Source organism: Lynx rufus, unplaced genomic scaffold, assembly GCF_022079265.1.
Source record: "Lynx rufus isolate CCGP_SWC_20201006 ecotype Redwood Valley unplaced genomic scaffold, mLynRuf1.p SCAF_7, whole genome shotgun sequence".
Taxonomy (NCBI): Eukaryota; Metazoa; Chordata; class Mammalia; order Carnivora; family Felidae; genus Lynx; species Lynx rufus.
The window spans coordinates 141225803-141250890 of NW_025814889.1; the positions used below are offsets into that span (position 1 = coordinate 141225803).

Here is a 25088-nt window from a genome sequence, read left to right on the forward strand (position 1 = left end):
AAAGGGGTAGTTGGATATAGAGGTTTGATCAGATTCGGGTTTGACTCGGCAAGGCTCCTTCACAGGGGTGTTGTGGTCCATCAGGAGACACCTAACGTGCAATGTCTTTCTTTTTCGATGTTGGCAGCCAACGACGCACAGACGACATGCGTTAATTCCAGACAAGTTACAAAACGGTGATGCTCCTGCTGAGTTACCGCAGCTGCGTGCGTGAGCCGGACTTCCAGTAAGAGAAACCTGTCATCGCCATTTGGTTATCTAGGGCTCGGGTTCACATAGGACACCCGAGATAAGTGCTTGATTCTTCTCTGCCAGGTTTCAAAATAATCAATCTTCTGTCTTCCTCCAAAGGTGACCAGTTGAAGATTTTATTGTTGACTTACTTATTTTTTATTTTTGAGAGAGCATGCAAATTGGGTAGGTACAGAGAGAGAGAGAGAGAGAGACAGAGAATCCCAAGCAGGCTCTGCGCTGTCATTACAGAGCCCGATGTGGGGCTTGAACTCATAAACCATGAGATCATGACCTGAGCTGAAGTCAGATGCTTAACCGACTGAGCCACCCAGGCGTCCCATGAACTCAGATTTAAGCATATTAAATGCGTTTTAAAGATCTTATTTTTGGGGCGCCTGGGTGGCTCAGTCAGTTAAAGCGTCCGACTTCAGCTCAGGTCATGATCTCGCGGCCTGTGTGTTTGAGCCCCGCGTCGGGCTCTGGGCTGATGGCTCAGAGCCTGGAGCCTCCTTCCGATTCTGTGTCTCCCCCTCTCTCTGCCCCTCCCCCGTTCATGCTCTGTCTCTCTCTGTCTTAAAAATAAATAAACGTTAAAAATAAATAAATAAATAAATAAATAAATAAATAAATAAATAAATGAAAATAAAGATTTTATTTTTAAGGAATCTCTACACCCAACATGGGGCTTGAACTCAGGTGCCCCAATAACAGTTTTTACGTGTCCTTTGCAATTGAAAGTCAGTTTGACTGGGGCGCCTGGTGGCTCAGTTGGTCGAGCGTCCGACTTCGGCTCAGGTCATGATCTCACGGTTCATGAGTTTGAGCCCCACGTCGGGCTCTGTGCTGACAGCTGGGAGCCTGGAGCCTGCTTCGGATTCTGTGTCTCCCTCTCTCTGCCCCTCCCCCTCCCACACATTCTCTCTCTCTCTCTCTCTCTCTCTCAAAAATAAATATAAACATTAAAAGATTTTTTTAAAAAGTCAGTTTGACTGGATATAAAGTCCTCGGCTCACATTTTCTTCCTTTGAATATCTTAAATATGTTATTCTCTTCTAGCATAAAACATTGTTGTCAGATGCATGATAATTTTACTTTCTTTCCAATATAAGTGACTCTGTTTTTGGCCGGAATGGAATTCTCTTTTAGTGTTAATTGTTGGGCATGGATTCTCATCCACACGGCTTGCTCTGTCAATATGTAGGTTCACAAGTTTTACTTCAGGAAAGGTTTTTAAGTTTTCAGTGTTCTGTTCCCTTGCTTTGTCCCCTCCGACTTTGCAGGGAGGAGAGGGGCTCTCATTACGTGTGTGTTGTTGGATCTTCTCATCAGCCTTTCAGTCCGTTTCTCTAGTCTTTTTTAGTCCTTCTTTTTTTTTCCGTTAAAAAAAATTATTTTTCTTTGCTGTTTGTCTTAAGTGATCATTTGTGGAGTTTACTTGTTCTGATGGTGCTTCTAGCTTAGTTTTTATTCTTTTTTTCTTTTTAATGTTTGTTTATTTTTGAGAGAGAAAGTATGTAGGCAAGTGGGGGAGGAGCAGAGAGAGAGAGGGAGAGGGAATCCCAAGCAGGTTCCATGCTGTCAGCATAGCTCGAACCCACGAGCCGTGGGATCATGACCTGAGCTGAAGTCAAGAGTGGGACACTCAACCGACTGAGCCACCCAGGCACCCCTCTTCTTTTCTAATACAGGTATTTAAAGCTATAAATTTCTCTCTGAGCCCTTCAACATCCAAATTTTGGTGTGTTACTTTCATTTGGATGAAAATACTTTCTAATTTCCCTTGTAATTTCTTTCTGACACTCGGATCATTTAGAAATGTGCTTTTATTTCCGAATATTTATTGATTTCTCAAATTCCCTTCTGTTGTTGTTTTATAACCTAACTGCATTGTGGGTGAAGGACACTTGCATAATTTTAGCCCTTTGAAGTGTAACCCGTGTTTTCTGACCACGTGGGTCATGTTGGGCAGGTGTGTCGAGGGCCGTGCTCCCCTACTGGCTTTCCACGTGGCTGTTCTCGCTGACTTGCCTTCAAGTGTGCTGGTTCCTCTAGTGAATGTGTCCGTTGTCCTGCAGTTCAACATCCCGTAATTCCTGCTTAGTTCTCTTTTATGATTTTTCTCTGTATGTTGACGTTTATTTGATAAGATGTTACATGTTTTATACATTGTCTGTGTACATTGTTTCCTTTAATTCAGCTCACACATTTATAATGCCCAGTTTAAGGTCTTTGTCTAGCGGGGTGCCTAGGTGGCCCAGTCAGTTAAGCATTCGACTTTGGCTCAGGTCAGGATATCGCAGATCGTGAGTTTGAGCCCCATGTTGGAACCTGGAGCCTGCTTCAGATTCTGTGTCTCCCTCCCTCTCTGCCTCTCCTCCCCCCTCACATTCCGTCTCTCCATATCTCTCAGAAAAAGCATTTTAAAAAAGTCTTTGTCTAGTAAGTCTAACATCCGGGTCCTCTCAGGGACAGTTTCTTTTGACTGTTTTCCTCTGTGTATGGCCCATGCTTTCCTGCTTCTTTGCATGTTTTGTAATACTTTTGATTTTGTTGAAAACGACATCAGAGCCTCCTCCCTCTCGTGTTTGTTTTTGTGGCTGGAGGTTTGTTTTGTTTTAATCTATTTCTTCCATGGCTTTCCCGAACTAATTCTAGAAAGTCTGTGTTCTTTGTAGCGTTTGGCCACTGCTATCTCTGCTTGGTGAGCCTAGTGGTCGGTTGAGGGTTGGTCCGAGACTTCCTCCCCCCGACCCCCCACCCCTGGTCCGAGACCTCCTTAAACGCCTCGAGCCGGTGTGTCTGCCATCCCTGCCGGGGGCTGTGTGTGTGTGTCTGTCCCGGAGCACTCTGTCGTCACCTTCACCCCCTACTTGCGGCCAGAGGGCAGGGGTTGGGGTGGCCGCTCACATCTTTCCTGGGCTCACGCACCGTTCTGCACATGCGTGTCCTCTGCATCCCTGGGAGTTGGCCGGAGTTTTTCAAAGCTCCCTGTAGACCTCTTGGTCCCCGGATCTTCCCTTTACACCTGTGACCAGGCGCTTGCTGGCCCCAGCTGGCCCTGCGGCCTTGGCAGCTGCTTTCAACGGACTCCCCGGGGAAGGGGTTTTTGTCACAAAGCGAGCTCTGAACCGGCTCACGTGACAGCCGTGCCCTGTGAATGGGGCTTTTCGAGGGACCCGTGACGGAGGTCAGGTAGCGGTCGAGCTGCCGAGTGGGACTCTGCAGGGCCGGTGCTTCCATGGCTCCCGCGGGGAAGGAGGGTGGCAGTTCCGACGCCACAAGTTGTGTCCTGAGCCTCCGGTCACGCCCTGGAGCGCTGGCTGGTCTGACGCGGACGACGCGGATTCCGGAGGCCCTCGTCCTGACGCTCTGGAGCAGCGGCTGGCTTTCGGAGGCCCCTTCTCGACCCTTTGCTGCTTTTCTCCCCAAGCTGCTCCATTTAGTCCGTTCCCGGCAGTTTCACGCAGCTCTCTGCCCCGGAAGGAAGTTTTTGGCTGCTTGTTCCGCTCCAGCCTCTTAGGACCTCACCTCGGACCGCCGACACACGTCAGCTTTGTCGCGGGGCGGGAAACGCCGTCCTCCAGACGTCCGGGGAATACCTGCGGCTGCTTTGGGATTGCCATCGTGTCAGACCCCGGGCGGCTCCGTCCCGTGCAGGTCTGCTACCTCGTACACGTAGGCCTCGTACACGTTTTTGGTTTTTCTCTGTGCTTCTATTTTGGAGTGAAGGAAATTGCTTGTTGGTTTTGCCTCGTTGGTGACGTCCTCCTCGAGATCTTGGTTTTGCTGTTCTAGTTCTGTGCTGTGTTATCGACAGAAACAAGTGAACCTAATTGTGTTTCAGAGGAATCAAATAACTACGTTTAAGAGGGAAGACCGACCCAAGAACTCTTGGACCCAGTGCTGAACCCACAAGCCCAGACACAAACGTTTATAAATCACCGTCTCGACTTCAAATGCTTGTTTTTCCTCGGTGGTCCGCGTTAGTATTCTGAAACTACTTTCTGGATGTTGTAGGATTGAGCAAATGGGTAAATCTTTAAGGATAGCGGGAGCCAGAAAAAGAAGCCACAGATGCAGAAAGGGGGAGGCTAGAAGGATCTGTGGTGTTGGGTTGAGGTGGGAGCTATCAGGGTGAACTACAGTTTTTATTCACGATGCACATGCGCGTAGGTTTGCGGGTGTCTTGATGGCTTTAGTTAATTCCATTGATCGGTTTCGAGAAGCACGGGTCCCCAGGTGTGAGGGGCGTACCGAGCACCCACCACTGTTTTTATTATTCTTGTCGTCATCTCCGCGTCACTGAGCTTCTCTGTGGGGCTGCGTTATTCCTGCCTGAAGGAACCCCGTCCGCCTTTCCTTCAGTACAGGCACATTCGGCGTTTGCCTTGTCTGACGGGGTTTCTATTTTAGATCAGTTTCTGCAGGAATATTTTTGCTGAGTGTTGAATTCTGGTTTGGCCTTTTTTCAGAACTTTGAAGGTACCATTCCTTTGTCTCCTGGTTCACATTGCTTCTCTTGAAAAGTCGGCAGTCCGTCTAATTGGGTTTTTTTTTTTCCTTCTTAAAATAATTGTTATGGAAGTGAGAGATTAGGACGCGCCGTCACCCAGCTGCAGCCGCTGCTCGCTCGTGGCCATTCGTTTAGCTGTATCCCCCCCTCAGTTATTTTGAAGCAAAAACCAGAAACCCTATTTTACCTGGACGTGTTTCAGTAAGTGTCTTGAAAAGATAGCATTCTTTCAAAAGTTGTATCTGCAATACCTTTATCACAGCTTTAAAACTAACAGTAATCTCTATATCGCATATCTGGTATCCAAATTTCCCACATTGTCTAAAAAATATTTTTATATAGATTTGCTAGTTCAGGTCAGGATTCAAGTGGAATTTGTTTGTTAAGGAAACTGGGTTGTTTCCTGAAGAATTTCCTGTAATCTGGGTTTTGCTGATTTCATCACTCTGGTATTTTTGTTTTGTTTTTTAAACTTTTTAAGTTTATTTATTTATTTTGAGAGAGACAGAGACAGCACGAGTGGGGGAGGGTCAGAGAGAGAGGGAGACACAGGGAGAGAGGGAGCCGAAGCAGGCTCCAGGCTCTGAGCTGTCGGCACAGAGCCCAACGCGGGGCTCGAACCCACGAGCCATGAGATCTTGACCTGAGCCGAAGTCGGATGCTTAACCAACTGAGTCACCCAGGCGCCCCACAAATTTAATTTTTTTTTTTTCAACGTTTATTTATTTTTGGGACAGAGAGAGACAGAGCATGAACAGGGGAGGGGCAGAGAGAGAGGGAGACACAGAATCGGAAACAGGCTCCAGGCTCTGAGCCATCAGCCCAGAGCCCGACGCGGGGCTCGAACTCACGGACCGCGAGATCGTGACCTGGCTGAAGTCGGACGCTCAACCGACTGCGCCACCCAGGCGCCCCACAAATTTAATTTCTTAAAGGCTATTCGGGTCATCTCTCTATTGAGTTTCGGTAATGTGTCTTTCCAGGAGTTTGTCGGTTTCCTAGAAGTTGCTGATTTTATGGTCACACAGTTGCTTGTGTATTCCCTTATCATCCTGACCATCTGCGAGGTCTAAGATGGTACCCCTCTTTCGTTCCTGGTGGTGGTGATGTCTGTCTTTGTCTGTGTAGAAGTTTGTCAATTTTATTGATTTTCCAAAGAACCAGTGTTTGGTTTCATTGATTTCATGTCTTTTCTCTATTGTTTTCTTCTCTCTCTGCTTCCTTTGGGGTTAAATTTGCTTTACTGTCCTTGTGATTTTTGTCTTTGACCCTTGGCTTAATATAGAAGGGTTATTGATTTGAACATATTTTGGATTTTTCTAGATATCATTCTGTTGTTGGTTTCTCGTTCAGTCCCCCTCTTATCGGAGACCTTTCACATTTACGGAGGTTTGCTTTATTGTCCTGGAACAGTTGATCTTGATGAATGTTCTGTGTGTACCTGTAAATAACATGTGTTCTGTTTTTGTTGGTTGGACATTCAATAAATGTCACTCGGGGCATGTGATATAGTGTCCGTAAAACTCCTGTTATCTTTACTGACTGCTCGTTGAGCTGTTGCATTAGACGTGTTGAAATCTCTGTAATTGTGACTCACTCTAGTCTCCCTTTAGTTCTGTCCGGCGTGCACGTCTGATGAGCTGGCCCTCTGTCACTTTACGTAGCATCCCTGTTGTCCCTGGCACGTCCCTCTCAGTCTCCATCGGAGGCTAATGTGGCCACTGCAGCTTTCTGTGGATCAGTATCAGTGTGGTATGCCTTTTCCATCTTTGGCTCCTAACCTGTTTGTGTCTTTATGTTTAAAGTGTGTTTCTTGTTGGGGCGCCTGGGTGGCTCAGTCGGTTAAGCATCCGACTTCAGCCTAGATCACGATCTCATGGTTCGAGCCCCGCATCAGGCTCTGTGCTGACAGCTCAGAGCCTGGAGCCTGCTTTGGATTCTGTGTCTCCCTCTCTCTCTCTGCCCCTCACCTGCTCATGCTGTCTCTCTCTCTCAAAAGTATAAACATTAAAAAAGAAAAAAAGTGTGTTTCTTGTAGGCAGAGTTAGTCTTGCTTTTTATCCAATCTGGCAGCCCCTGCCTTTTAGAAAGCATCTTTTTATCTGTGTGTCTAGGGAGGCTCTCCGGTTTCTCCTTTACTCTTACTCTGAGGTCACAGAATACTTCACTTCTGGCCACCAAATGTGTGGGTGCTTTTCCCCGCAGTGACCAGTTCTCCAGCCCCCACGGGGTGTCCTACAGCTGAACTCCGTTCTGACACCGTCTGCCCGGAGTCAGCGTCCCATCCCCCAGGGAGCGGCTCAGTCCCACAAGACTGCCCCCCTCTTCAGACGCCATTCCCAACTGGCAGGTTCCGGGTTGCCCACAACTTCTGTCCGACTCGGCTCCAGATGACGTTCCCGTGAGCCCCTTCTGGGGTTTGATAACCTGCTCGAGCAGCTCACAGAACTCAGGGGAACGCTTACGCCATTCATCCGTTAATTACGTAGGCAAGGGTTAGATGAACAGCAGACCAGTGGATGGAGAGGTGCAGGGTGTGTGCGGGGAGGGTCCCACGCACAGGAGCTTCTGTCCTTGTGGACTTGGGGCGCGTCACCCTCCCGGCACACGGACGTGCTCACCAACCGACAAGTTCCCTGGAGCCCACACTTTGGGGATTTTTATGGAGGTTTTATCACATCGGCGTGATCAGTTATTAACTGGATCCCCCAGCCCGTCCCCCTCTCTGGAGAATGGGGAGCAGGGGCGAAAATCCCAGCTTCTAATCATGGCGTGGTCTTTCTGGTGACCAGTGCCCACCCGGGAGCCCACCCAGAGTCGCCTCATTAGAACAGAAGACACTCTGGAGCGCCTGGGTGGCTCGGTCGGTTAAGCGTCCGACTTCGGCCTAGGTCACAATCTCGCGATTCGTGAGTTCGAGCCCCGCGTCAGGCTTGGTGCCGACAGCTCGGAGCCTGGAGCTGCTTCGGATCCTGTGTCTCCCTCTCTCTCTGCCCCTCCCTTGCTTGCTTGCTCTCGCTCTCACTCGCGCGCTCTCTCTCTCTCCTCTCTTTCAAAAATAAATAAATGTTAAAAAAAATTAAAAAAAAAATTAGGGGTGCCTGGGTGGCTCAGTCGGTTAAGCTTCCGACTTCGGCTCAGGTCATGATCTCACAGTTCATGAATTCGAGCCCTGCATCGGGCTTGGTGCCGACAGCTCGGAGCCTGGAGCTGCTTCGGATCCTGTGTCTCCCTCTCTCTCTGCCCCTCCCCCACTCATGCTCCGCCTCTCAAAAATAAACAAACGTTTAAAAGAATTAAAAATAAATAGACATTTAAAAAAAAGAAAAAACACCCAGCCTAGTAAAAGCTCAGGCAAATACTTCACAAAGAAACAAACGGCAGAAAAAGCCACGTAAGAGACTCAGCATTGTCAGGCTTTGAGGAACATCACTTCGATTTCTGCGCATGTTAACACTTTTTCTTTATCTCTTTCTTACTATTGTGTTTTAGTGCTAGCCCTCCTGGTGGGTACAAAGTGATCTCTCCCCGTGTGTTTGGTTTGTACTTCCGTAACGATTAATGGTGTGGAGCATCTTTGTGTATCTTCCTTGGAGAAAGTCTAGTCCGGCCCTCTGCCCATTTTTGAATTGGGTCATTGTTGAGTTGTAGGAGTTGTTTGTTTCTCCTGGGTATTAAGTCCTTCCCAAATACGTGATTTGCACATATTTTCTCTCATTCTGCATTTTTTCACCCAATAATCTCATTTAATACACAAAGTTGTTTGATTTTTTTTAAGTTTATTTTGTGAGCGAGAGCGTGAGCAGGGGAAGAGCAGAGAGAGAGGGAGAGAGAGAGAATCCCAAGCAGGCTGTGCTCAGCATGGAGCCTGATGTGGGGCTCGATCCCATGACTTCGAGATCACGACCTGAGGTGATACAAGAGTTGGATGCTCAACTGACTGAGCCACCCAGGTGCCCCTGATGCACAAATTTTAAATTTCTCAGTTTTTTTCTTTTTGTTTCATCCTGTTTTATTTTTTTTTTTAATTTTTTTTTAACATTTATTTATTTTTGAGACAGAGACAGAGCATGAACAGGGGAGGGTCAGAGAGACGGAGACACAGAATCAGAAGCAGGCTCCAGGTTCTGAGCCGTCAGCCCAGAGCCCGACGCGGGGCTTGAACTCACGGAGCACGAGATCACAACCTGAGCCGAAGTCGGACATTTAACCAACTGAGCCACCCAGACGCCCCCATCCTGTTTTATTTTTATCACTGTGTCTTCATAATTATTGATCTTTCGTTGTGTTTAAATTGCTGTTAACCCCATCTGGTATATTTTTCATTTCAAATACTGTATTTTCGTCTCCAGGAATTTCATTTATAGTTTCCCCTTATCACATTTATCATTTTGTTTACCTCAGATGATATATTCATAATACCTGTTTTAACGTTCTTCTAATTTTATCATCTACGTCATAGCTGGGTCTCTGTCTACTGATGGTTGTCTCCGGTTAGGGGTCACGTTCCGCTTTCTCGTGCATCTGGTAATTTTTGTTTGATGTCGGCCATTTTGAACACTCATCTCCTTTATTGGGCGCGGGACATCATACATTCCTTTCGGTGCCGCTGAGGCTTGTTTTGGGGTACGACTACGTTAGCTGCAGTGTGCCCCTCTTTGGCTTGTTCGGGCGGCCTTTCTTCTCAGCCTCCTGCTGGGTTTCTTGCTGTTTCCTCTTGGGAGCCCAGGCGGTCCTTCCATCAGCTTTTCCCACTGATCCTCCAAGAACGGTTTCCTTAAATTGACGCAGATCCATCAGCCCAGGACGACAAGGGAACCCTGTACGGATCTCCCGGGCTCTGTGTGCAGGTTCCGGCCAGACTACGCAGGGGGAGCACCGGGGCCGCGTCGGGTCCCACTCCCTGCACGGTAGGCTGTGCTCAAGGCAGCGAGCTTGACCGTCGCTCTCCGCGTCCTGGATCGCCGTCCCGTGCTTCCAATTTCCCTCTCGTCCCACGTCTGGAAAACATCGTTTTGGGTGTTTTATCTGGTGCGCTAGTTGTCGAATGTGAGCGGGTAAGCCCCCCTCCTTCGTGGCCGGAAGCAGAACTCCCTGTAGGTCCTCCAGTTCCATTCTTCTTCAAAATACATATAACCTGTAAAGTGTGTGTTAATCGGCTGTTTGTGTTACATTTATCATACACCACGTTCTTACAGTAAGGTGAGCTAGAGAAAGGAAAATGTTAAGAAAATCCTAAGGAAGAGAAAATACACTTACAGCGCTGTACTGTGGTTACTGGGAAGCAAATCTGTGTATAAGTAGTCCTCAAACCCATGTTGTTCAGGGTCACTGTGTTTTTCCGGTCAACTGTAGGCTATTTGTAGTTGTTTTGGGGGAGTCAGAAGTTACATGCAGATTTTTGACTGGGGCTCGGCCCCCCGCACCTGCCTGTGTTGTACAAGAGTAAATTATTATTTTATTTATTCCTGGTTCTTTATATTTCCATATAAATTGTCAGCTCTGCTTATCAGCTATGGCAAAAAAAGAAGAAATTGGGGGATTTTGATTGGAATTGTACTGAATTTATAGGTCAGTTCAGGAAACACTGATGTCCTACCAATGTTGGATTTTCCACATCGTGAACTCCGTCTATTTAGTATTGTTTCAGCGTTCAGCCTACGGTCTTACACACATTTTCACGTTATCTGTACACATTTTATATTTTTGTATGTTAAATGTAGAATTTAAAAACTTTTTTCTTTCAATTATTTCTCTATACAAAAACAATTGCTTTGTATCTCATAATTTTCTAAATGACTTATTATTTTGAGTAGATTCCTTACGATTTTACCCACACAAACATGTTTAATATGAATGAAGACAGTTTTACATCTACGTTTTCAGTTCGTACGTCTTTTGTTTCTTCTGTTTGACTCACCACCCCGGCTCCTGCTGCCAGTGTGGTGCCAACTGGACGCAAGGAGAACAAACACCCTTGTCCTGCGCTGATCTTGGGGGGATGGCGCTCCGCCTTTGTCAGTAGCATGCGTGATATTGGCCCTAGGCTGTTTTTGTATGTCCTTTATCAGGTTGATAAAGTTTTCTTTTGGTTTTCATTTGCTGAGAATTTTTATCATGAATGGGTGTGGAATTAAAAAAAGGTTTTTTTAACATTTATTCACCTTTGAGAGACAGAGAGTGAATAGGGGAGGGGCAGAGAGAGAGAGACACACACACACACACACACACACACACACACACACACAGAATCCGAAGCAGGCTCCAGGCTCCGAGCTGTCAGCACAGAGCCCGACGCGGGGCCTGAACCCACGAACCGTGAGACCATGACCTGAGCTGAAGTCAGACACTTAACCGACTGAGCCACCCAGGCGCCCTTGGGTGTTGAATTATATCCAGTGTTTTTTCTGCATCTACTGAAATGATGGTATGGGTTTTGTTCATTTTCCTTACTGTGGTGAATCGTATTGACTTATTTTCAAATGTTAAATGAACTTTGTAGTCCTGGATTAGCCCTGTTTAGTCCTGGTGTGTGACACGTTGTTACTACTGAATCTGATTTGTTAAAATTTTAAAAGGAATTTTCATTTACTTTTATGAGAGTTGTTGGTCTTTAATTTTAAAGTCTTTTTATTTAAGGGGGCGCCTGGGTGGCTTAGTCAGTTAAACATCCAGTTCTTGATCATGCACTTGGGTCATGATCTCGGGGTTCGTGGGTTCAAGCCCCACGTCAGCCTCTGCGCTGACAGCATGGAGCCTGCTTGGGATTCTCTCTCTCTCTCTCTCTCTCTCTGCCCCTCCCCTGCACTTATGCTCTCTCTCAAAAATAAACATTACAAAATATCTTTTTCATTATGGAAAATTCGAGCATACCCACAAGTAGAGAGAACCGTAAAGCGCCCCCAGCGACCGCCACCCTGTGCCTGCTCCATGATCGTCCATACGCGGTCAGTCTCGTTCCATCTGTAGCTTCTGCCCGCCCCCACCCCAAACTGGATTATTCTGAGGCAAAACCCCAGCAGCGTATCGCTTCATCTGTCAATACTTGAACATAAAAGACCAAATACCATTTTCACTCTCCACATAAATACTTTCTTAATAGATTCAGAGGCTCACTCAGTGTTCAGGTTTCTCCAGTCATCTTCATAATTTTTTAGATTTATGTTTTTTGGATTCCAGCTAGTCTCACCGCATGACGTCTCTCTCCCACCCTCTTTGTTCTTCGCTTTCATCAACGTGTCAGTTTGGATCAAGATTCAGATAATTGCTCCGCTCGGTCTGTGTGGTGTGTTTTATGCTTGCATGTATTTCCACATCTGTCCGTCGTTCTGGACACTGTCAGGAGCCCATCAGATGCCACCTCTCCGTCCCCACCTGCTTCTCAACCGTGTGACTAGCCGGCACGCCGTGTCTCCCGTCTGCTCCCGTGGCAGCGCTGCCTTCTTGGGAACTTCTTTGGATCCGTCTTCAGTTGATTATTTTTTCCTTCAGCTGCTTTTAATCACCCGTTTCCCTTTATTTTGATTCTATAGTTACGCATTTATAATATCTTTCTATTGAGATGTCATTCACACACCCCAGGGTAAACCTTTCTGCGGTATATTGGTAAGGTTGCAACTGATCCCAGAATTTGTAATCGCCCCGGAGGAAGCCCCCAGCCCATCAGCAGTATTGCCGTTGTGCTCCCGCACCCCCTGGCCTCCTTTCCCCTCCTCTGTCTCTCTCTGAACATTTCATATGAATTCGGGCACACGGTGTGCCGTCTTCTACGTCTGGTTCCTGTAGCTCGATGACCTCGAGGTTCGTCGAGGTTCGTCTGTGTCGTGGTGAGCACGGTCTTGCCATTAGAGGAATACGTCACGTTTTTCATCTACTCATGGGTGTGGGGGGGGGGGGTCGTGTCCGCTTTTTGTCTGATGCCGTCCACGTACAGGTTTTTGAGTGAACACACATCTTCACTTCTCGGTATTTACACAGAAGCGGGATTGCTGGGTCACGGGCGACTTTACGTTTGAGACGCTGCCGGAGTGGTTTTCGAAGAGGCCACACCGCCTTCATCCCCACCGGTGGTGGATGAGTGTTTTTCCACATCTGTGTCCGTGCTTGTCACTGGCTGTCTTTTTGATTTCAGCCGTCCTGGTGGGTGTCTCATTGGTGTTTTGATTTTATATATACTCGTAATTCTAATTCTTAAAAAGTCTCCTCCAAATCTGGGTTTTCGTTTTTATAGCGTCATACTTTTTGCTCATTTTTCTTCGTTCTCTGTGTTTTCTGTGTAATTATACGTGTGAACCGTGTAATTACATACGGTGTCCTGGAAATGCACTTTGTGTAGTTCTCTTGCACTCTTTGCCGACTCCCACCCCCGGTGGCCTGCTCCTATGTGCTTACTGATACTGATTCACAGGCTTATTTTTTATTCTGACCATTTGGCCGAACTTTGTGGAGTTCGTTCTTTGGGATGCTTTCTGAAAAACCTGTGTTTGCTTCTGGTGAGAATAGCCGTTTTGAAAAGCGTGCACAGTGCCTCAGGGCGACCGTCACCCTGCTCTGCCCGGCAGGCTCACGTGAGCAGGTCTTGCGGCATCACCTTCGACCGTGCTTCCCTCTCTCAGAAGCGCGCTGGTCCGGAACGCCTTCTGGGCCGGCGTCGCCGCTGTGGCTCCTGCACTCGGCAATGGCTCGCCTGCTCGGTGTGGCCGCCGGTGGGCACTGCCCGTGGACAGCCTCGGTCTGCATGGCAGGGCCCGGCTCAGCCCCCGCTCAGGCGTCCGTGTCTGTGTGCCCGGCCACACGTTGACGGGTGAGGTGGAGGGGCCGGGCAGCTGGCCGAGGCAGGGGCACGGGCAGGGGTACAGACCGGGTGGCTCTCAGCACTCACATCCCACCAGCACCACCGCCCGTGGCCAGAGGCCCCGGCAGGAGGGCCGTCCGCCCCTGCGGGGAGTGGCTGGCTGGCGCTGGCTCCGGCAGACCCGAGATGGCCAGCTGGCCCTGGCCGGGCCTGAGCTGGAGCCCCAGGGCCCAGGCTGTCCTGCAGCTGCTGTGACGAGGACGAAGTGTTCCTCACCATGTGTTGGGACGCAGGCCCCGCCGGCTGGCACCTCATCACATGGTCAGCCCTGGGCACCCGGTGCCCTTTGGCGGCCTCATCCAGGCCGTGCTGGCCCCGGGTGGGCCGGGTGGGCCCGTGGTGGCCGAGGACGCTGTGTCTGCACAGACGCTGGAGGCCACGGAGTAAGTCTGGGGCCAGACAGTAACCGCGTCCCCTCCCCGGGCCGCTTGGATGCCGAGGCAGCACCTGGGCCAGACCCCAGCCCAGCAGGCCCGGGCAGCCAGCAAGTGACCCCACGGGGCTGGCGCGCGAGCGCTGCTCTGGGCTTGGCACGGCCTCCCAGCCAGGCAGGGCCCCAGCGCCCCGGGCGGCTCGGGTTTGGCCGAGTGTCGCTGAGGGGGCCTGTCCTCCCTGACCCGGGGCCTCCGTGGCCACCCCGTGTGACACACACCCCTCTCTTCCCGCAGGTTGTTCGCTTCGCGCTTCCTTGATTTCTCCTTGTTGGTTTTTATCTGGGGGCTGGCTGAGCCGAAGCGTCAGAAATCTGCCTTTTGTCTTCCCGTGGGCCATTCTGGTTTTGATTTATGTATAGTTTTAAGTTTTTGTGCAGGTTGTATTTATAATAAACCCCTTCTTGTTGTAGCAAAAAAAGTAAGCTTCTTGTACTTTGCCGGGGTCCACTCTTCAACGGTAAGCGCGCTGGTGCTGGTATTTGTGCCCCTTCCTGTACTTTCCCATTAGCTGCTCCCTCCCCCACGTGAGCCCCACGTGAGCCCCACGTGTCCACTCTGTCCCTGTGTGCTGACCCCACCTCCTGTGCCCACCCATCCTGCCCACGCGCCTGCCTTCGCGGTTGCAGACCGGCTCCTGACGTCTGCGCAGCGTTCGGGTTCCCAGGGGCCGATCCCACCCCCCGCCTGGTGCCCGGCGCCCAGCCCGGTGCCCGTGCGGCACCGCGGCTCTCGGGGTGGACGCTGCTCGGCCCTCGTGGACTTGGCTCCCCTGTTAGATGCTGGGAGTCCCCGCTCTCTCTGTTCTGTTCGGTGTTGAGTCTGTGACCTGATGACCTGCCAGGTTAGCAGGGTCCAGTCCCTGCTCTGCGTATTGGCTCTTACGGCAGGGCGGGAAGAGGGAGGGTCTCCGGCGGCTCCTCGTACCGGGGACCCAGCGGCCTTTTATGCCATCTTAGCGTGTTTTCAGTCCTGCAACCCTTTATGAATAGGCACTTGGAATTTAAATTCATGTCTTTATCTTGTGCTTATTTTGCAGTTTTAGGGTATTTTCCTCGTATAAGTGGATTGTAAAACGTCAAGGAACAAGTTTTTTAATGTTAATTCACCATCATAGAATCTTTTCTTTGCGCGTTGCTGATCTGTTCACAACAGCAGTATAGATTTGAAATGTATGATTCAGGTCAGAGCTGACCTTCGTTTCGTCTTCTTTGATAGATCATGCACAAGGGTCATCGTGCTGTCAGGATGACGGCGCTCCGGTCTCCGAGACAGGACGCGGGTCTGCGCTGCGTCAGCTGGTGTCTGTGCCGAGCGGCGGGCCGTGCTGGGGCCCCTGGCAGGCGGTGCGCCGCGCCCTGAGATGACACGGCACGCTCACCGGTCACAGGCCCTCTTCTCCAGTCAGACTGACGATCGGCCACACTCATGCGCGTCCGGGAAGACGGCATCGTCTTGAAAAAGCTGAAGGCGACGTACGTCTGGGGGTGCGGATGAGCCTTTGGCTCAGGTTTGCGCCCACCTGAGGTAACGCGACGAGGCAGCCAGAGTAGTTATGGTCAGTCATGGAGAATAACCAGGAGCCTCGTCCCAAAGGGGATGGCCAGTTTGTTTCTGCTAAAAGAAATTTTAAAATAGAAGGGGAAGATGTTCGACTCCCGAATCACGGTCTGGAAGGAGTGGAGTTTAAAAGCGAGCAGGACAGGAAGCGGGCCGACGGCGGCGGGGAGCGGGCGGAGGCCGGGGAGGCGGGCGGGGGCCGCGAGCCCCCCGGCCAGCGCCTCCCCGCCGACCAGGAGGAGGAGTACGGGTCCCTGTTCTCCCAGTACAGCGGCACGCTGTACGACGTGGCCATGGAGGCCGTGACGCAGAGCCTGCTCTCCGGCCGGGGCGCGAGCTCCCGGAAGAAGTCTCCGGCCTGGAAGCATTTCTTCATCTCCCCCCGGGACAGCACGAAGGCCATCTGCACGTACTGCATGAAGGAGTTCAGCCGCGGGAAGAACGAGAAGGACTTGAGCACCAGCTGCCTCATGAGGCACGTGAGGAGGGCGCACCCCACGGTGCTCGTCCCGGAGAACGGCGGCGTGCCGGCCCCGCCCTCCCTCTCGCCGCCTCCGCTGCGGCTGCCGCCGGCGCCCGCCGACACCGGGGACCCGGGCGCCGTGCTCTCGCCCGCCAAGCTCGCCCCCAGACTGGCGCCCCAGGTCCCTTCCCGCGACGACGTGGCGGAGGAGTCCGCGGTCTCCCCCGAGGAAGTGCCCTCCGACGCGCCCGCCTCCGAGAAGGTGGGCAGGGAGGAGGCCCCGGGGGGGCCGCCGCCCCTCCCCACCCTCCACTGCGAGGAGACCTCGGACAACGGCCCGGAGAGAAACCCCCCGCTCCCGAAGAGCGCGTCCGGGTCCCGGCGGCGGTCTGCCGTGTGGAAGCACTTCTACCTGTCGCCGCTGGACAACTCCAAGGCCGTGTGCATCCACTGCATGAACGAGTTCAGCAGAGGGAAGAACGGGAAGGACCTGGGCACCAGCTGCCTCATCAGGCACATGTGGCGGGCGCACCGCTCCATCGTGCTGCAGGAGAACGGGGGCGGCCCGGGCATCCCGCCCCCGTACGCCGCGCCCCCCACCCTGCTGCCCGCCCTGCCGCCCCCAGAGGGGGGCCCGGGCTCCGTGTCGTCCTCGCCCGGGACGCTGGCCCAGGAGTCCCCCTCCGCGTCCCCCGACCGGCCGGCCGAGGACTTGCAGGGGCGTCTGAACCCCGGGGACGCGCTCCCGGAGGACGCGTCGGCCCTGTCCTCTGACGACGTGGGCGAGGCCTTGCTGGCGTCCTCCCCCGAGAAGCCGCAGGGAGACGGGCTGAGCCCCGGCCTGTTGGAGTCCGGCGCCGTGTTCCAGCAGAACAAGAAGGTCATGAAGAGGCTGAAGTCGGAGGTTTGGCATCACTTCTCGCTGGCGCCCACGGACAGCCTCAAGGCGGTGTGCCGACACTGCACCTGTGTCATCAGCCGGGGCAAGAGGGGCGACGTGGGCACCAGCTGTCTGATGAGGCACCTCTACCGACGCCACCCCGAGGTCGTGGGGAGCCAGAAGGGCCTGCTGGGTGCGGGTTTGGCAGATTCTCCGTACGCGACCTTGGCCTCCGCGGAGGGTTCCTCCTCCAAGTTGACGGACCTGCCAGCGACGGTTACCAAACACAATCAAGTTATGTTTCCCATTCACAGCAAAAAGACCTCCAAGCTATGGAATCACTTCTCCGTCTGCTCCGCAGACCCCACGAAAGTCGTGTGCTTGCACTGCGGCCGCACGATAAGCAGGGGGAAGAAGCCCACCAACCTGGGCACCAGCTGCCTCCTGCGGCACCTGCAGAGGTTCCACGGCAGCGCGCTGAAGGCGGACGCGCCCAGGGCCGCGCGGCCCTCCTCACCCGGCCTCCGCGGGCCCCTGGGCGCAGAGCTGTCGGGAGCTTCTTCCTTGGAGGACACCGCCGAGAAGTTCTATGATTCCCACCCAGTTGCCAAAAAAATCACAAGTCTCATAGCCGAAATGATTGCACTTGACCTCCAGCCATATTCTTTTGTAGACAATGTTGGCTTTAACAGGCTGCTCGAATACTTGAAACCTCAGTACTCCCTGCCCTCGCCCTCCTACTTCTCCAGGACCGCCATCCCAGGCATGTACGATAATGTGAAGCAGATAGTTATGTCCCACCTGAAGGAGGCGGAGAGCGGCGTGGTCCACTTCACGTCTGGAATATGGATGAGTAACCAGACCCGCGAGTACCTGACGCTCACCGCGCACTGGGTCACCTTCGCGTCGTCGGCCCGGCCGTACCGTGAGGACCGCCACTGCTCGGCCCTGCTGGACGTGTCGCAGGTCGACTGTGACTACGGCGGCAACGGCATCAGGAAGCAGCTCGAGTGCTGGTGGGAGGCCTGGGTGACGTCCCCCGGCCTTCAGGTCGGGATCACGGTCACCGACAACCCGAGCATAGGGAAGACGCTGAGCGAAGGGGAGCGAGCGAGCGTGCAGTGCTTCAGCCACACGGTCGACCTCGTGGTCGGCGAGGCCATCAAGAGCCAGCGGATGGTCCAGAATCTGCTCAGCATCGCGCGGAAGATATGTGAGCGGGTCCATCGGTCGCCCAAAGCGAAGGAGAAGCTGGCGGAGCTGCAGAAGGAGTACGCGCTGCCCCAGCGCCACCTCATTCAGGACGTCCCGTCCAGGTGGAACACGTCCTTCCACATGCTCGAGCGGCTCATCGAGCAGAAGCGGGCGATCAACGAGATGTCCGTCGAGTGCAACTTCAGAGAGCTGATCAGCTGCGACCAGTGGGAGGTCATGCAGTCCGTGTGCCACGCGCTGAAGCCCTTCGACGCCGCGAGCCGGGAGATGAGCGCGCACGCGTCCACGCTCGGCCAGGTCATCCCCATGATCCACATCCTCAACAGGAAGATCGAGATGCTCTTCGAGGAGACCATGGGCATCGACACCATGCTCAAGTCTCTGAAGGAAGCCATGGTGAGCCGGCTGGCCGCCACGCTCCACGACCCCAGGTACGTCTTTGCCACGCTGCTGGACCCCCGCTACAAGGCCTCCCTGTTCTCGGAAGAGGAGGCCACGCAGTACAAGCAGGATCTAATCAGGGAACTGGAGGAGCTCAACTCTACCTCAGAGGATGCGCCCGTCTCCAACGGGTGCCACCCAGGCTCCCCCTCCAGAGACTCGGTTGGGGAGGAAGACCTGTGGTCGCTCGTGGCCAAGATGACCAGGAAGGGCCCCAAGGAGAAGACGAAGGTGCCCGAGGACATGGTGCTTGCGTATCTGGAGGAGGAGGTGCTCGAACACAGCTGTGACCCCCTCACCTACTGGAGCCTGAAGAGGTCGGCCTGGCCAGGCCTCTCCGCTCTGGCCGTCAGGTTTCTGGGCTGCCCCCCGAGCATCGTCCCTTCCGAAAGGCTGTTCGGCACACCCACCGAGAACGGAGGCTTTGGCCAGTCCAGGCTCACGATGGAACACTTCGAAAAACTCATCTTTTTGAAAGTGAATCTTCCCTTAATATACTTTCAGTATTGAAACTCACCGCGGAGCCACCGAACGGAAAATACTGTTGGTTATTAGGCACCAGCTGTTTGTCCCCGGGTGGTGGCGCGCTCGGGGGGTGGGGGTGGGGGCGCGTGGGACGCCGCGGCCGGCACCCTGAGGTGGCACGAGCCTCACCGTCCAGCTTCACTGTAATGTCTCCGTGTGCCTTACTCCCAGCACCGCAGGCCGGGTGTCACCGCGGGCTCTCGGCCCGCTACAGAGAGCCTGTCTTGCCGATCATGAAATACGATGACTAGGGTTTCATTCATAACTGTAAAGTTTTTTAAAAGTTGGGGGTTAGTAATTTGTTTTACTAGACTGGCAGAGAAGATGTAAACGATTTTATCCTGTAGGCTTTTTATTCAATTATGTAAAAACCACAAATCAGGTACTGTATTTTAGTTAAAAAATTGCTTTAATTCAACAAAACAGCTTTTGTGGCTGTTTAATGAAATCTGTAAATAGGAGGTGGAGTTCAAGCCATCCTGGCTGAGCAGTTTTTAACTGCAGGCTCTATAAAGTATGTCGAGGAGTACAGAGAATATTCTGGAACATACCTGTTTACTGCAACAGAGGTGTGGCATTTGAAGACAAAATTAAGTTTAGATGTGTCCCGCGATGTTGGTTGTGTAGTGATGTGGTAAAGAGAGGGTTCCGGTTCATGCTTTTCATTCAGGTTTTACACGGTCGGCTCGCTCAGAGATGCCCCGACCGCTGATCACGAGCCCCCGGACGCCTGCCGTGGACCACGCGCAGTGGCCAGTTCACGGCGGTCCTGTCGGGGACGCCCCGAGCCTCGGACCTGGTGTCGCGACACCACGAAGCTATCCTTTGAAATTTGTGCACTGACCCCGCTGACCCCACTTTGATCAAATTATGTATAAAATTCTTTTTAGAAGAGATGGCTTATTAACAGGGAAGAAGATTGTTATATCGCAGTTGTAAGAATAGCCTTAGGTGTTTAGATTTTTTTATATATAATAGGGAAGAGTCAGCCATCACGGGGGCGTTTCAGAATCCCAAGGACATCAGAATGAAGCGTCAGTTGTCAGATTGTTTGAACAATGATACGTCTTCAGAGTTTTTGCTGCAACGTCCAGAAAAGGGTTCATTTTCCTATGTCAAACCAATTAAATGTTCTGGATGAAGCAAGTCACTTGTTTGCCTGTGACCTTTTAGAAAAATTGTTTTGTTAAAAACCTGTACCTGTTATTAATCTGGATTTGCATTGACTATGTTTTAGTGTATTTATAAACGGCGAACTCAGTTTCTGAAATTAAACTTTTTATTTGCAATTTTCTGCTGGAGGACACTGGCTTTTTATTCTTAGGGTGACAGAAGGGTCCTGCTCTGTGGGGAACCACACTCGTGCAGCCTTTGACATTGGTTCCATCCTGGCCCCAGACGCCGGAGGCCGGCGGGGGTGGGGGCGGTGGAGACACAGTTCTCACGGTGGCGTTTCTGATAACGGGAACCACCTGGCGAGACCTCCGGGTCTTGTGTCCACAGCGAGCCCTGTTACGCATTTGGCGCGCGGGAGAAGAACCTGGCGGGCAGCACGCGGTCGCCTCCGCTGTGTAGCCTGAGCACGCGTGCACGCCCGTCCCACGCGTCTCTGCCGTGTGGCGGTGCACACGTCTCCCGATGGCAGCTTCTGTGCCAATGTCCAAGGAGCGCCAACCAAGGACACAGCAGGGGACCGCGCTGCCATGGTTTCCGCAAGAACTCCCACGGGTGTTGAGAGCGATGCCGTATGGAAGGCTTTCACCAGTCTTCCTCACCCGGGGTCTAACCAAGCTCCACCAAGTGAGTCCCGGAGGCTAGGACGGATGCTACCAGGTTCAGTTGGAGCCCCCGGCTCTCCCCGCAGGAGTTCTCGCGCCCCCCACTTGGGACACGGAGAGCAGCGCGCGGCTGCTAGTGAGTTCTGGGCGTGGGGGTGGGGGGTGGCCGGGGGGGCTGGGTCGGGGCCAGGGCAGGCGCCCTGTGCTCATCTGCCTGCAGGCGGGCGTCTGGGACAGGTGTCGGCGCACTTTCCTCCTCCCCTGTTCGCGCTTCCACGATTGACTCCGGTCTCCGCATGTGGGAGGGTCCGCCCAAGGACCATGGACCCCGTCGTCCCCGGCCCCCGCTGGGACAGCCTCCCAGTTTGGTGAGCAGGGCTGCACCCCGGAGGCGCTTGGAGCCCAGCCGTCCTGGCTGCGGGGCTGCCCGAGGGCAGGAGGGGGCGACCCGCTGACCTGCTTTTAAGGTTCTGTCCTGAGAGGGAACATCGTGAGAATCGGGGGACACTGAGCATCGTGGGTTGTGCCCCCAAATCAAGGGAGCACAGCGTACCTGCAGGATGTAACCGGTCCGCTCTGGGACCGAGGGGCCAAGGCCGGCTGCTGGCACGGGGCGGTGCTTAAAGGGGTCGTGGTCCCTGCTCCTCGGAGCCCGCCGGCGGTCTGTGCTGTTTCTCAGGGAGGTTTTCTTGGAGCGCAGCCCGGCCGTCCACCCCGGCCCTGAGCTGCGATGGCAGAGCCGCTGGCCCATAGAGCGCGGCGTCCACAGGACAGACTTGTTCTCCTGCTTCTCAGCGGGTCTGCCTTTCTGTCCAGCCCTTAACTCACGTGGGCCGGGCTGCTGTTGTCCGGTGAGGCCGAGTGACCGTGTGCACGGGGGGCGTTCAGAGGGGCTGCGGACAGCGCGGGCTCATCCCGGGAGACGGAGCTCGGCCCCCCGGGTGCCGGCCACACGGAGGTTCACCACCTCGTGAGCACGTGTGCTCGTCCTGCACCAGGGCCGCCAGGTGTTTATGGAACTGGGTGCCGCGGGCACTGTGGGAACAGCAGACCGTGTGTGTTCCTGAGCTGCTGACGGTCCTGCAGGAAGGAACGGCCCACGTTGACAGCAGCGAGCGAGGGGGACGTGGCGAGACTCTTCAGGAAAGTGGGTCTGTCCTCCCGTGTTCCCGCCTTTGCTCTCCACGCAAACCCAGATCGTGAGCTGTGTATTTCAGATGCTGCTCGATTTCTCCAGTCACTCGTAAGAGAAAGCCCTTATGAAATGAGCTCGGGATCTCATTTCAGTGAGTAAATGTATGTTAAACAAACCCTGGGCCTTCTTTAAAGTTACGATTCCCTTCTCCTCCACTTCTGGCTTTGAGGCAGCAGCTGGTGGCAGACCAGGGCTCCCTGAGAACCAGCCAGGCCGGAGGAAGCAGGGCTTTCAAAAGGGCTTTTTGAGAACTGCAGAGGGCAGGCACCCAGGATCTGCGGGAAGAGTCCAGCTCAAATGTGGGTCCTGCAGCCACAGCGTCCCCACGGGAGCTGGGGGGCCAGCGGGAGGCCAGCCTGCACGTAGCGGGCTCGACTGCACCAAGGTAACCTTTCCGCCCAGAGGGACGTTTCTGTTTCTTTCGGTGAAAGGATCCAGAGCTTCTGTGACTTTACGTAATTCATTCGGACTCTTGCTGAGAAAATGTAAGAGTCACGGGTGATCCAATCCAGTTTTCAGACTCGGACTTTGTGATTAATCCAGTTGGGAAAGTTGACGGAAGGGTAGGGATCGCCACCAGCGAGTGACAGTCCGTCAACACAGGGACGTCTTAAACTGAAACGGGACGGGTCAGGGACCCAGTGGGTGCCGGAGGAAGCGCAGCGGAGGCCGTCGAGGGTGGGGACGCCCGGGGCTGTGCCCGGCTGACCCAGACCTCAGCCGTCCGCGTCAGGTGCCTTGAGCCCCAAGCAGGATAAACTAAAACCAAACATCACAGCTGAGTGCCGGGAACCAAAGACAAAGAGGAAATCTGAAAAGCAGAGAAAAAAGGCACCTTCACGTTCAGAGAGACTTCTAACAGAAGCCGCGGGGGCTGTCGCTGTGGAGCGCGTCTGCCAAGGGTCCTCAGGAGTAACGGCCAGCCCAGTTCATGCTCCTGGAAAGGGGCCTCGAGATGAGACAGGATTCGGGCGCCGAGACAAAACAAGCCTGAGAGAATCTGTCACCACCAGCCCTTCCCTGAGATGCCCCAAAGGGAGCCCTCCAGACAGAGGGCAGAAGGGAGAACGTTTCCGGGTAAAAAGTGGGGAGATCGAAATGACTCCGAAACAGGAACATCTTTCCAGGGTTGAAATACAGCCAGACTTAAAAGCTTGTCACACAGGCAGCAGCAGGGAAGGGACCGTGTGGGGCCCTTGCGGCCCCAGAGGCGGTAAAGGTAGGAACCCGAACTCTAAAGACTCAGATGCACGTACTCTCAAAGACAGACACTAAAGGCCATAAAAATGTTGAAGAAACTGACCAGGAGAAAAATGGATTAGCAAATACTTCAGGGGCACCTGGGAGGCTCGGTCCATTGAGTGTCCAACTCTTGGTTTTGGCTCAGGTCATGATCCCAGGGTCGTGGGATCGAGCCCCATGTTGGGCTCAGTGCAGAGCCTGCTTGGGATTCTCTTTCTCTCTCAAATAAAGTTAAAAAAAAAAAAAGATTTAGCAATCACTTTAATCCAAAAGAAGGAAAGGAAGGAACAGGTGAGATGGCAAGAAGCAAACAGTAAACAGGGGCGGGTTCGGCCCAGAACAGGGGAGTTTGGCCGCTAGGGAAGAGCCCGTCAGGTCGTGCTGGGTTGTGCACAGCAGTCAGCGGGCTCCAGGCAGGAAGCGCTTCCAGAGAGCTGCACGTTCGGGGGACGACACCGTCCTCGGACCCCCAAACCCCAGAACACGGCCGGCATGAGCCGTGGGCTTCAGTGTGGAAACGGGTCCCGCCCCCTCCCCCCCTACCTGTGCTGCCTCAGTTTCCACCCCTCACCCAGGCCGGGCACTCGCAGTGCCGCGTGGCCCCCAGGGGACGAGGACGGTGCAGAGGAGGAGCGAGGGGTCGGCCTCCACCCTGCACAGAGGCACTGCTGGGCCCGGCTGGTCAAGGAGAAGCGGAGGTGGGAGAGGTGGAGGGAGAGGTGGGGTGAAGGCCGAGGGCGTCGAGGAGGGAGGCGAGCGTCCACACGCACGAGTGTCGCGGCCCCGTCTTCCTGTCGCTGTCAAAGATCCGGCTCCTCCCGTGGGCCCATCTCTGGGCCGTCGCGCCCAGGCTCCGATGGCGCGGCCTCCCGGCGGCACGGCCGTCCCCCCCTCCGTGCTTCGGGGCTGACACGTCGCGCTGTCGTGGCGCCTCATCCTCGCTTGCATACTTTGTGACGTAGGTTGGGCTTGTACCCGGGAATTTTTCCCGTGACGTTTTCAGTTGGCGCTGGGGTTTTACAGTTCAGTAAGCACTCTGTCACGGTCACCAATTCAGAACCGTGAAAGGAGTTTCTTGTATCTATAAACCTACTGAATTTTAACCTCGGGAAATGAGTCGCTGAGCGACAGCTGGGTGGGGGCCGGGGCGAGGTGGGTGCGGGGACACAGCCCCCTGCCGTGGGCACTGCCGGGCCCCACTGCTGGCGGGCTGGCCCTGGCGCCCGTGCCGGCCCCTCCAGGAACACGCTTGTCCCGCACAGGCCACCCCACCACTGTTGGCGGGCCCGGGTCTCGAGCACAGGCTTCTGGGGCCACGGGGCCCCGGGCCTGGACCTCCAGTTGTCCTCCCTCCATTTCCGAACGGCTGCCACAGACCCAGGCATCGTGCCTTCGTGCTCGCGTCCCGAGCGGGGACACCTAGGCTGCCGCTCCCCTCGAGACTCAGACGTGGTCTCCGGGGTTGAAAGCTTCTCCAGAGACCGACTGTCCTGCACGCCCCGGTCGGCTTCTGTCCACTCTGCCGGTCTCTTCCCATTTGTCCCCCTGCCCCCGGCACCGTGGCCTGATCTCCAGAGTGCCACGCCTCCCCCTCAGCTTTTCAATTTTCCGTGGTACTTTATGCTCTAAAAGTTCTAAATTGATGGCCAAGTTCCACGAAAGATCCCAACAGTATTTTGATTGTTTAATTGAATTTACAGATCAATTTGGGGCACATAATTGTGTCATAGGTATACTTCAGACGACGTCTTTTTTGT

General features: G+C 53.5%; 1 protein-coding gene across 2 annotated transcripts in view; it reads left to right on the plus strand.

Moving 5' to 3' along the window:
* The window catches only part of ZBED4 (zinc finger BED-type containing 4), a 29697-nt gene extending 9287 nt beyond the window's left edge, over nt 1-20410 (plus strand). Inside the window, exons 2-3 of one of the 2 annotated variants that reach the window (XM_047065288.1) lie at nt 128-226; nt 15251-20410. In XM_047065288.1, coding sequence (XP_046921244.1) covers nt 15598-19101 — 3504 coding nt within the window. In that variant the 5' untranslated portion in view covers nt 128-226; nt 15251-15597 and the 3' untranslated portion in view covers nt 19102-20410. The remainder of the gene's footprint in view (nt 1-127; nt 227-15250) is intronic. The other variant, XM_047065290.1, reaches the window with a different exon arrangement.
* Nucleotides 20411-25088: the final 4678 nt, after the last annotated feature.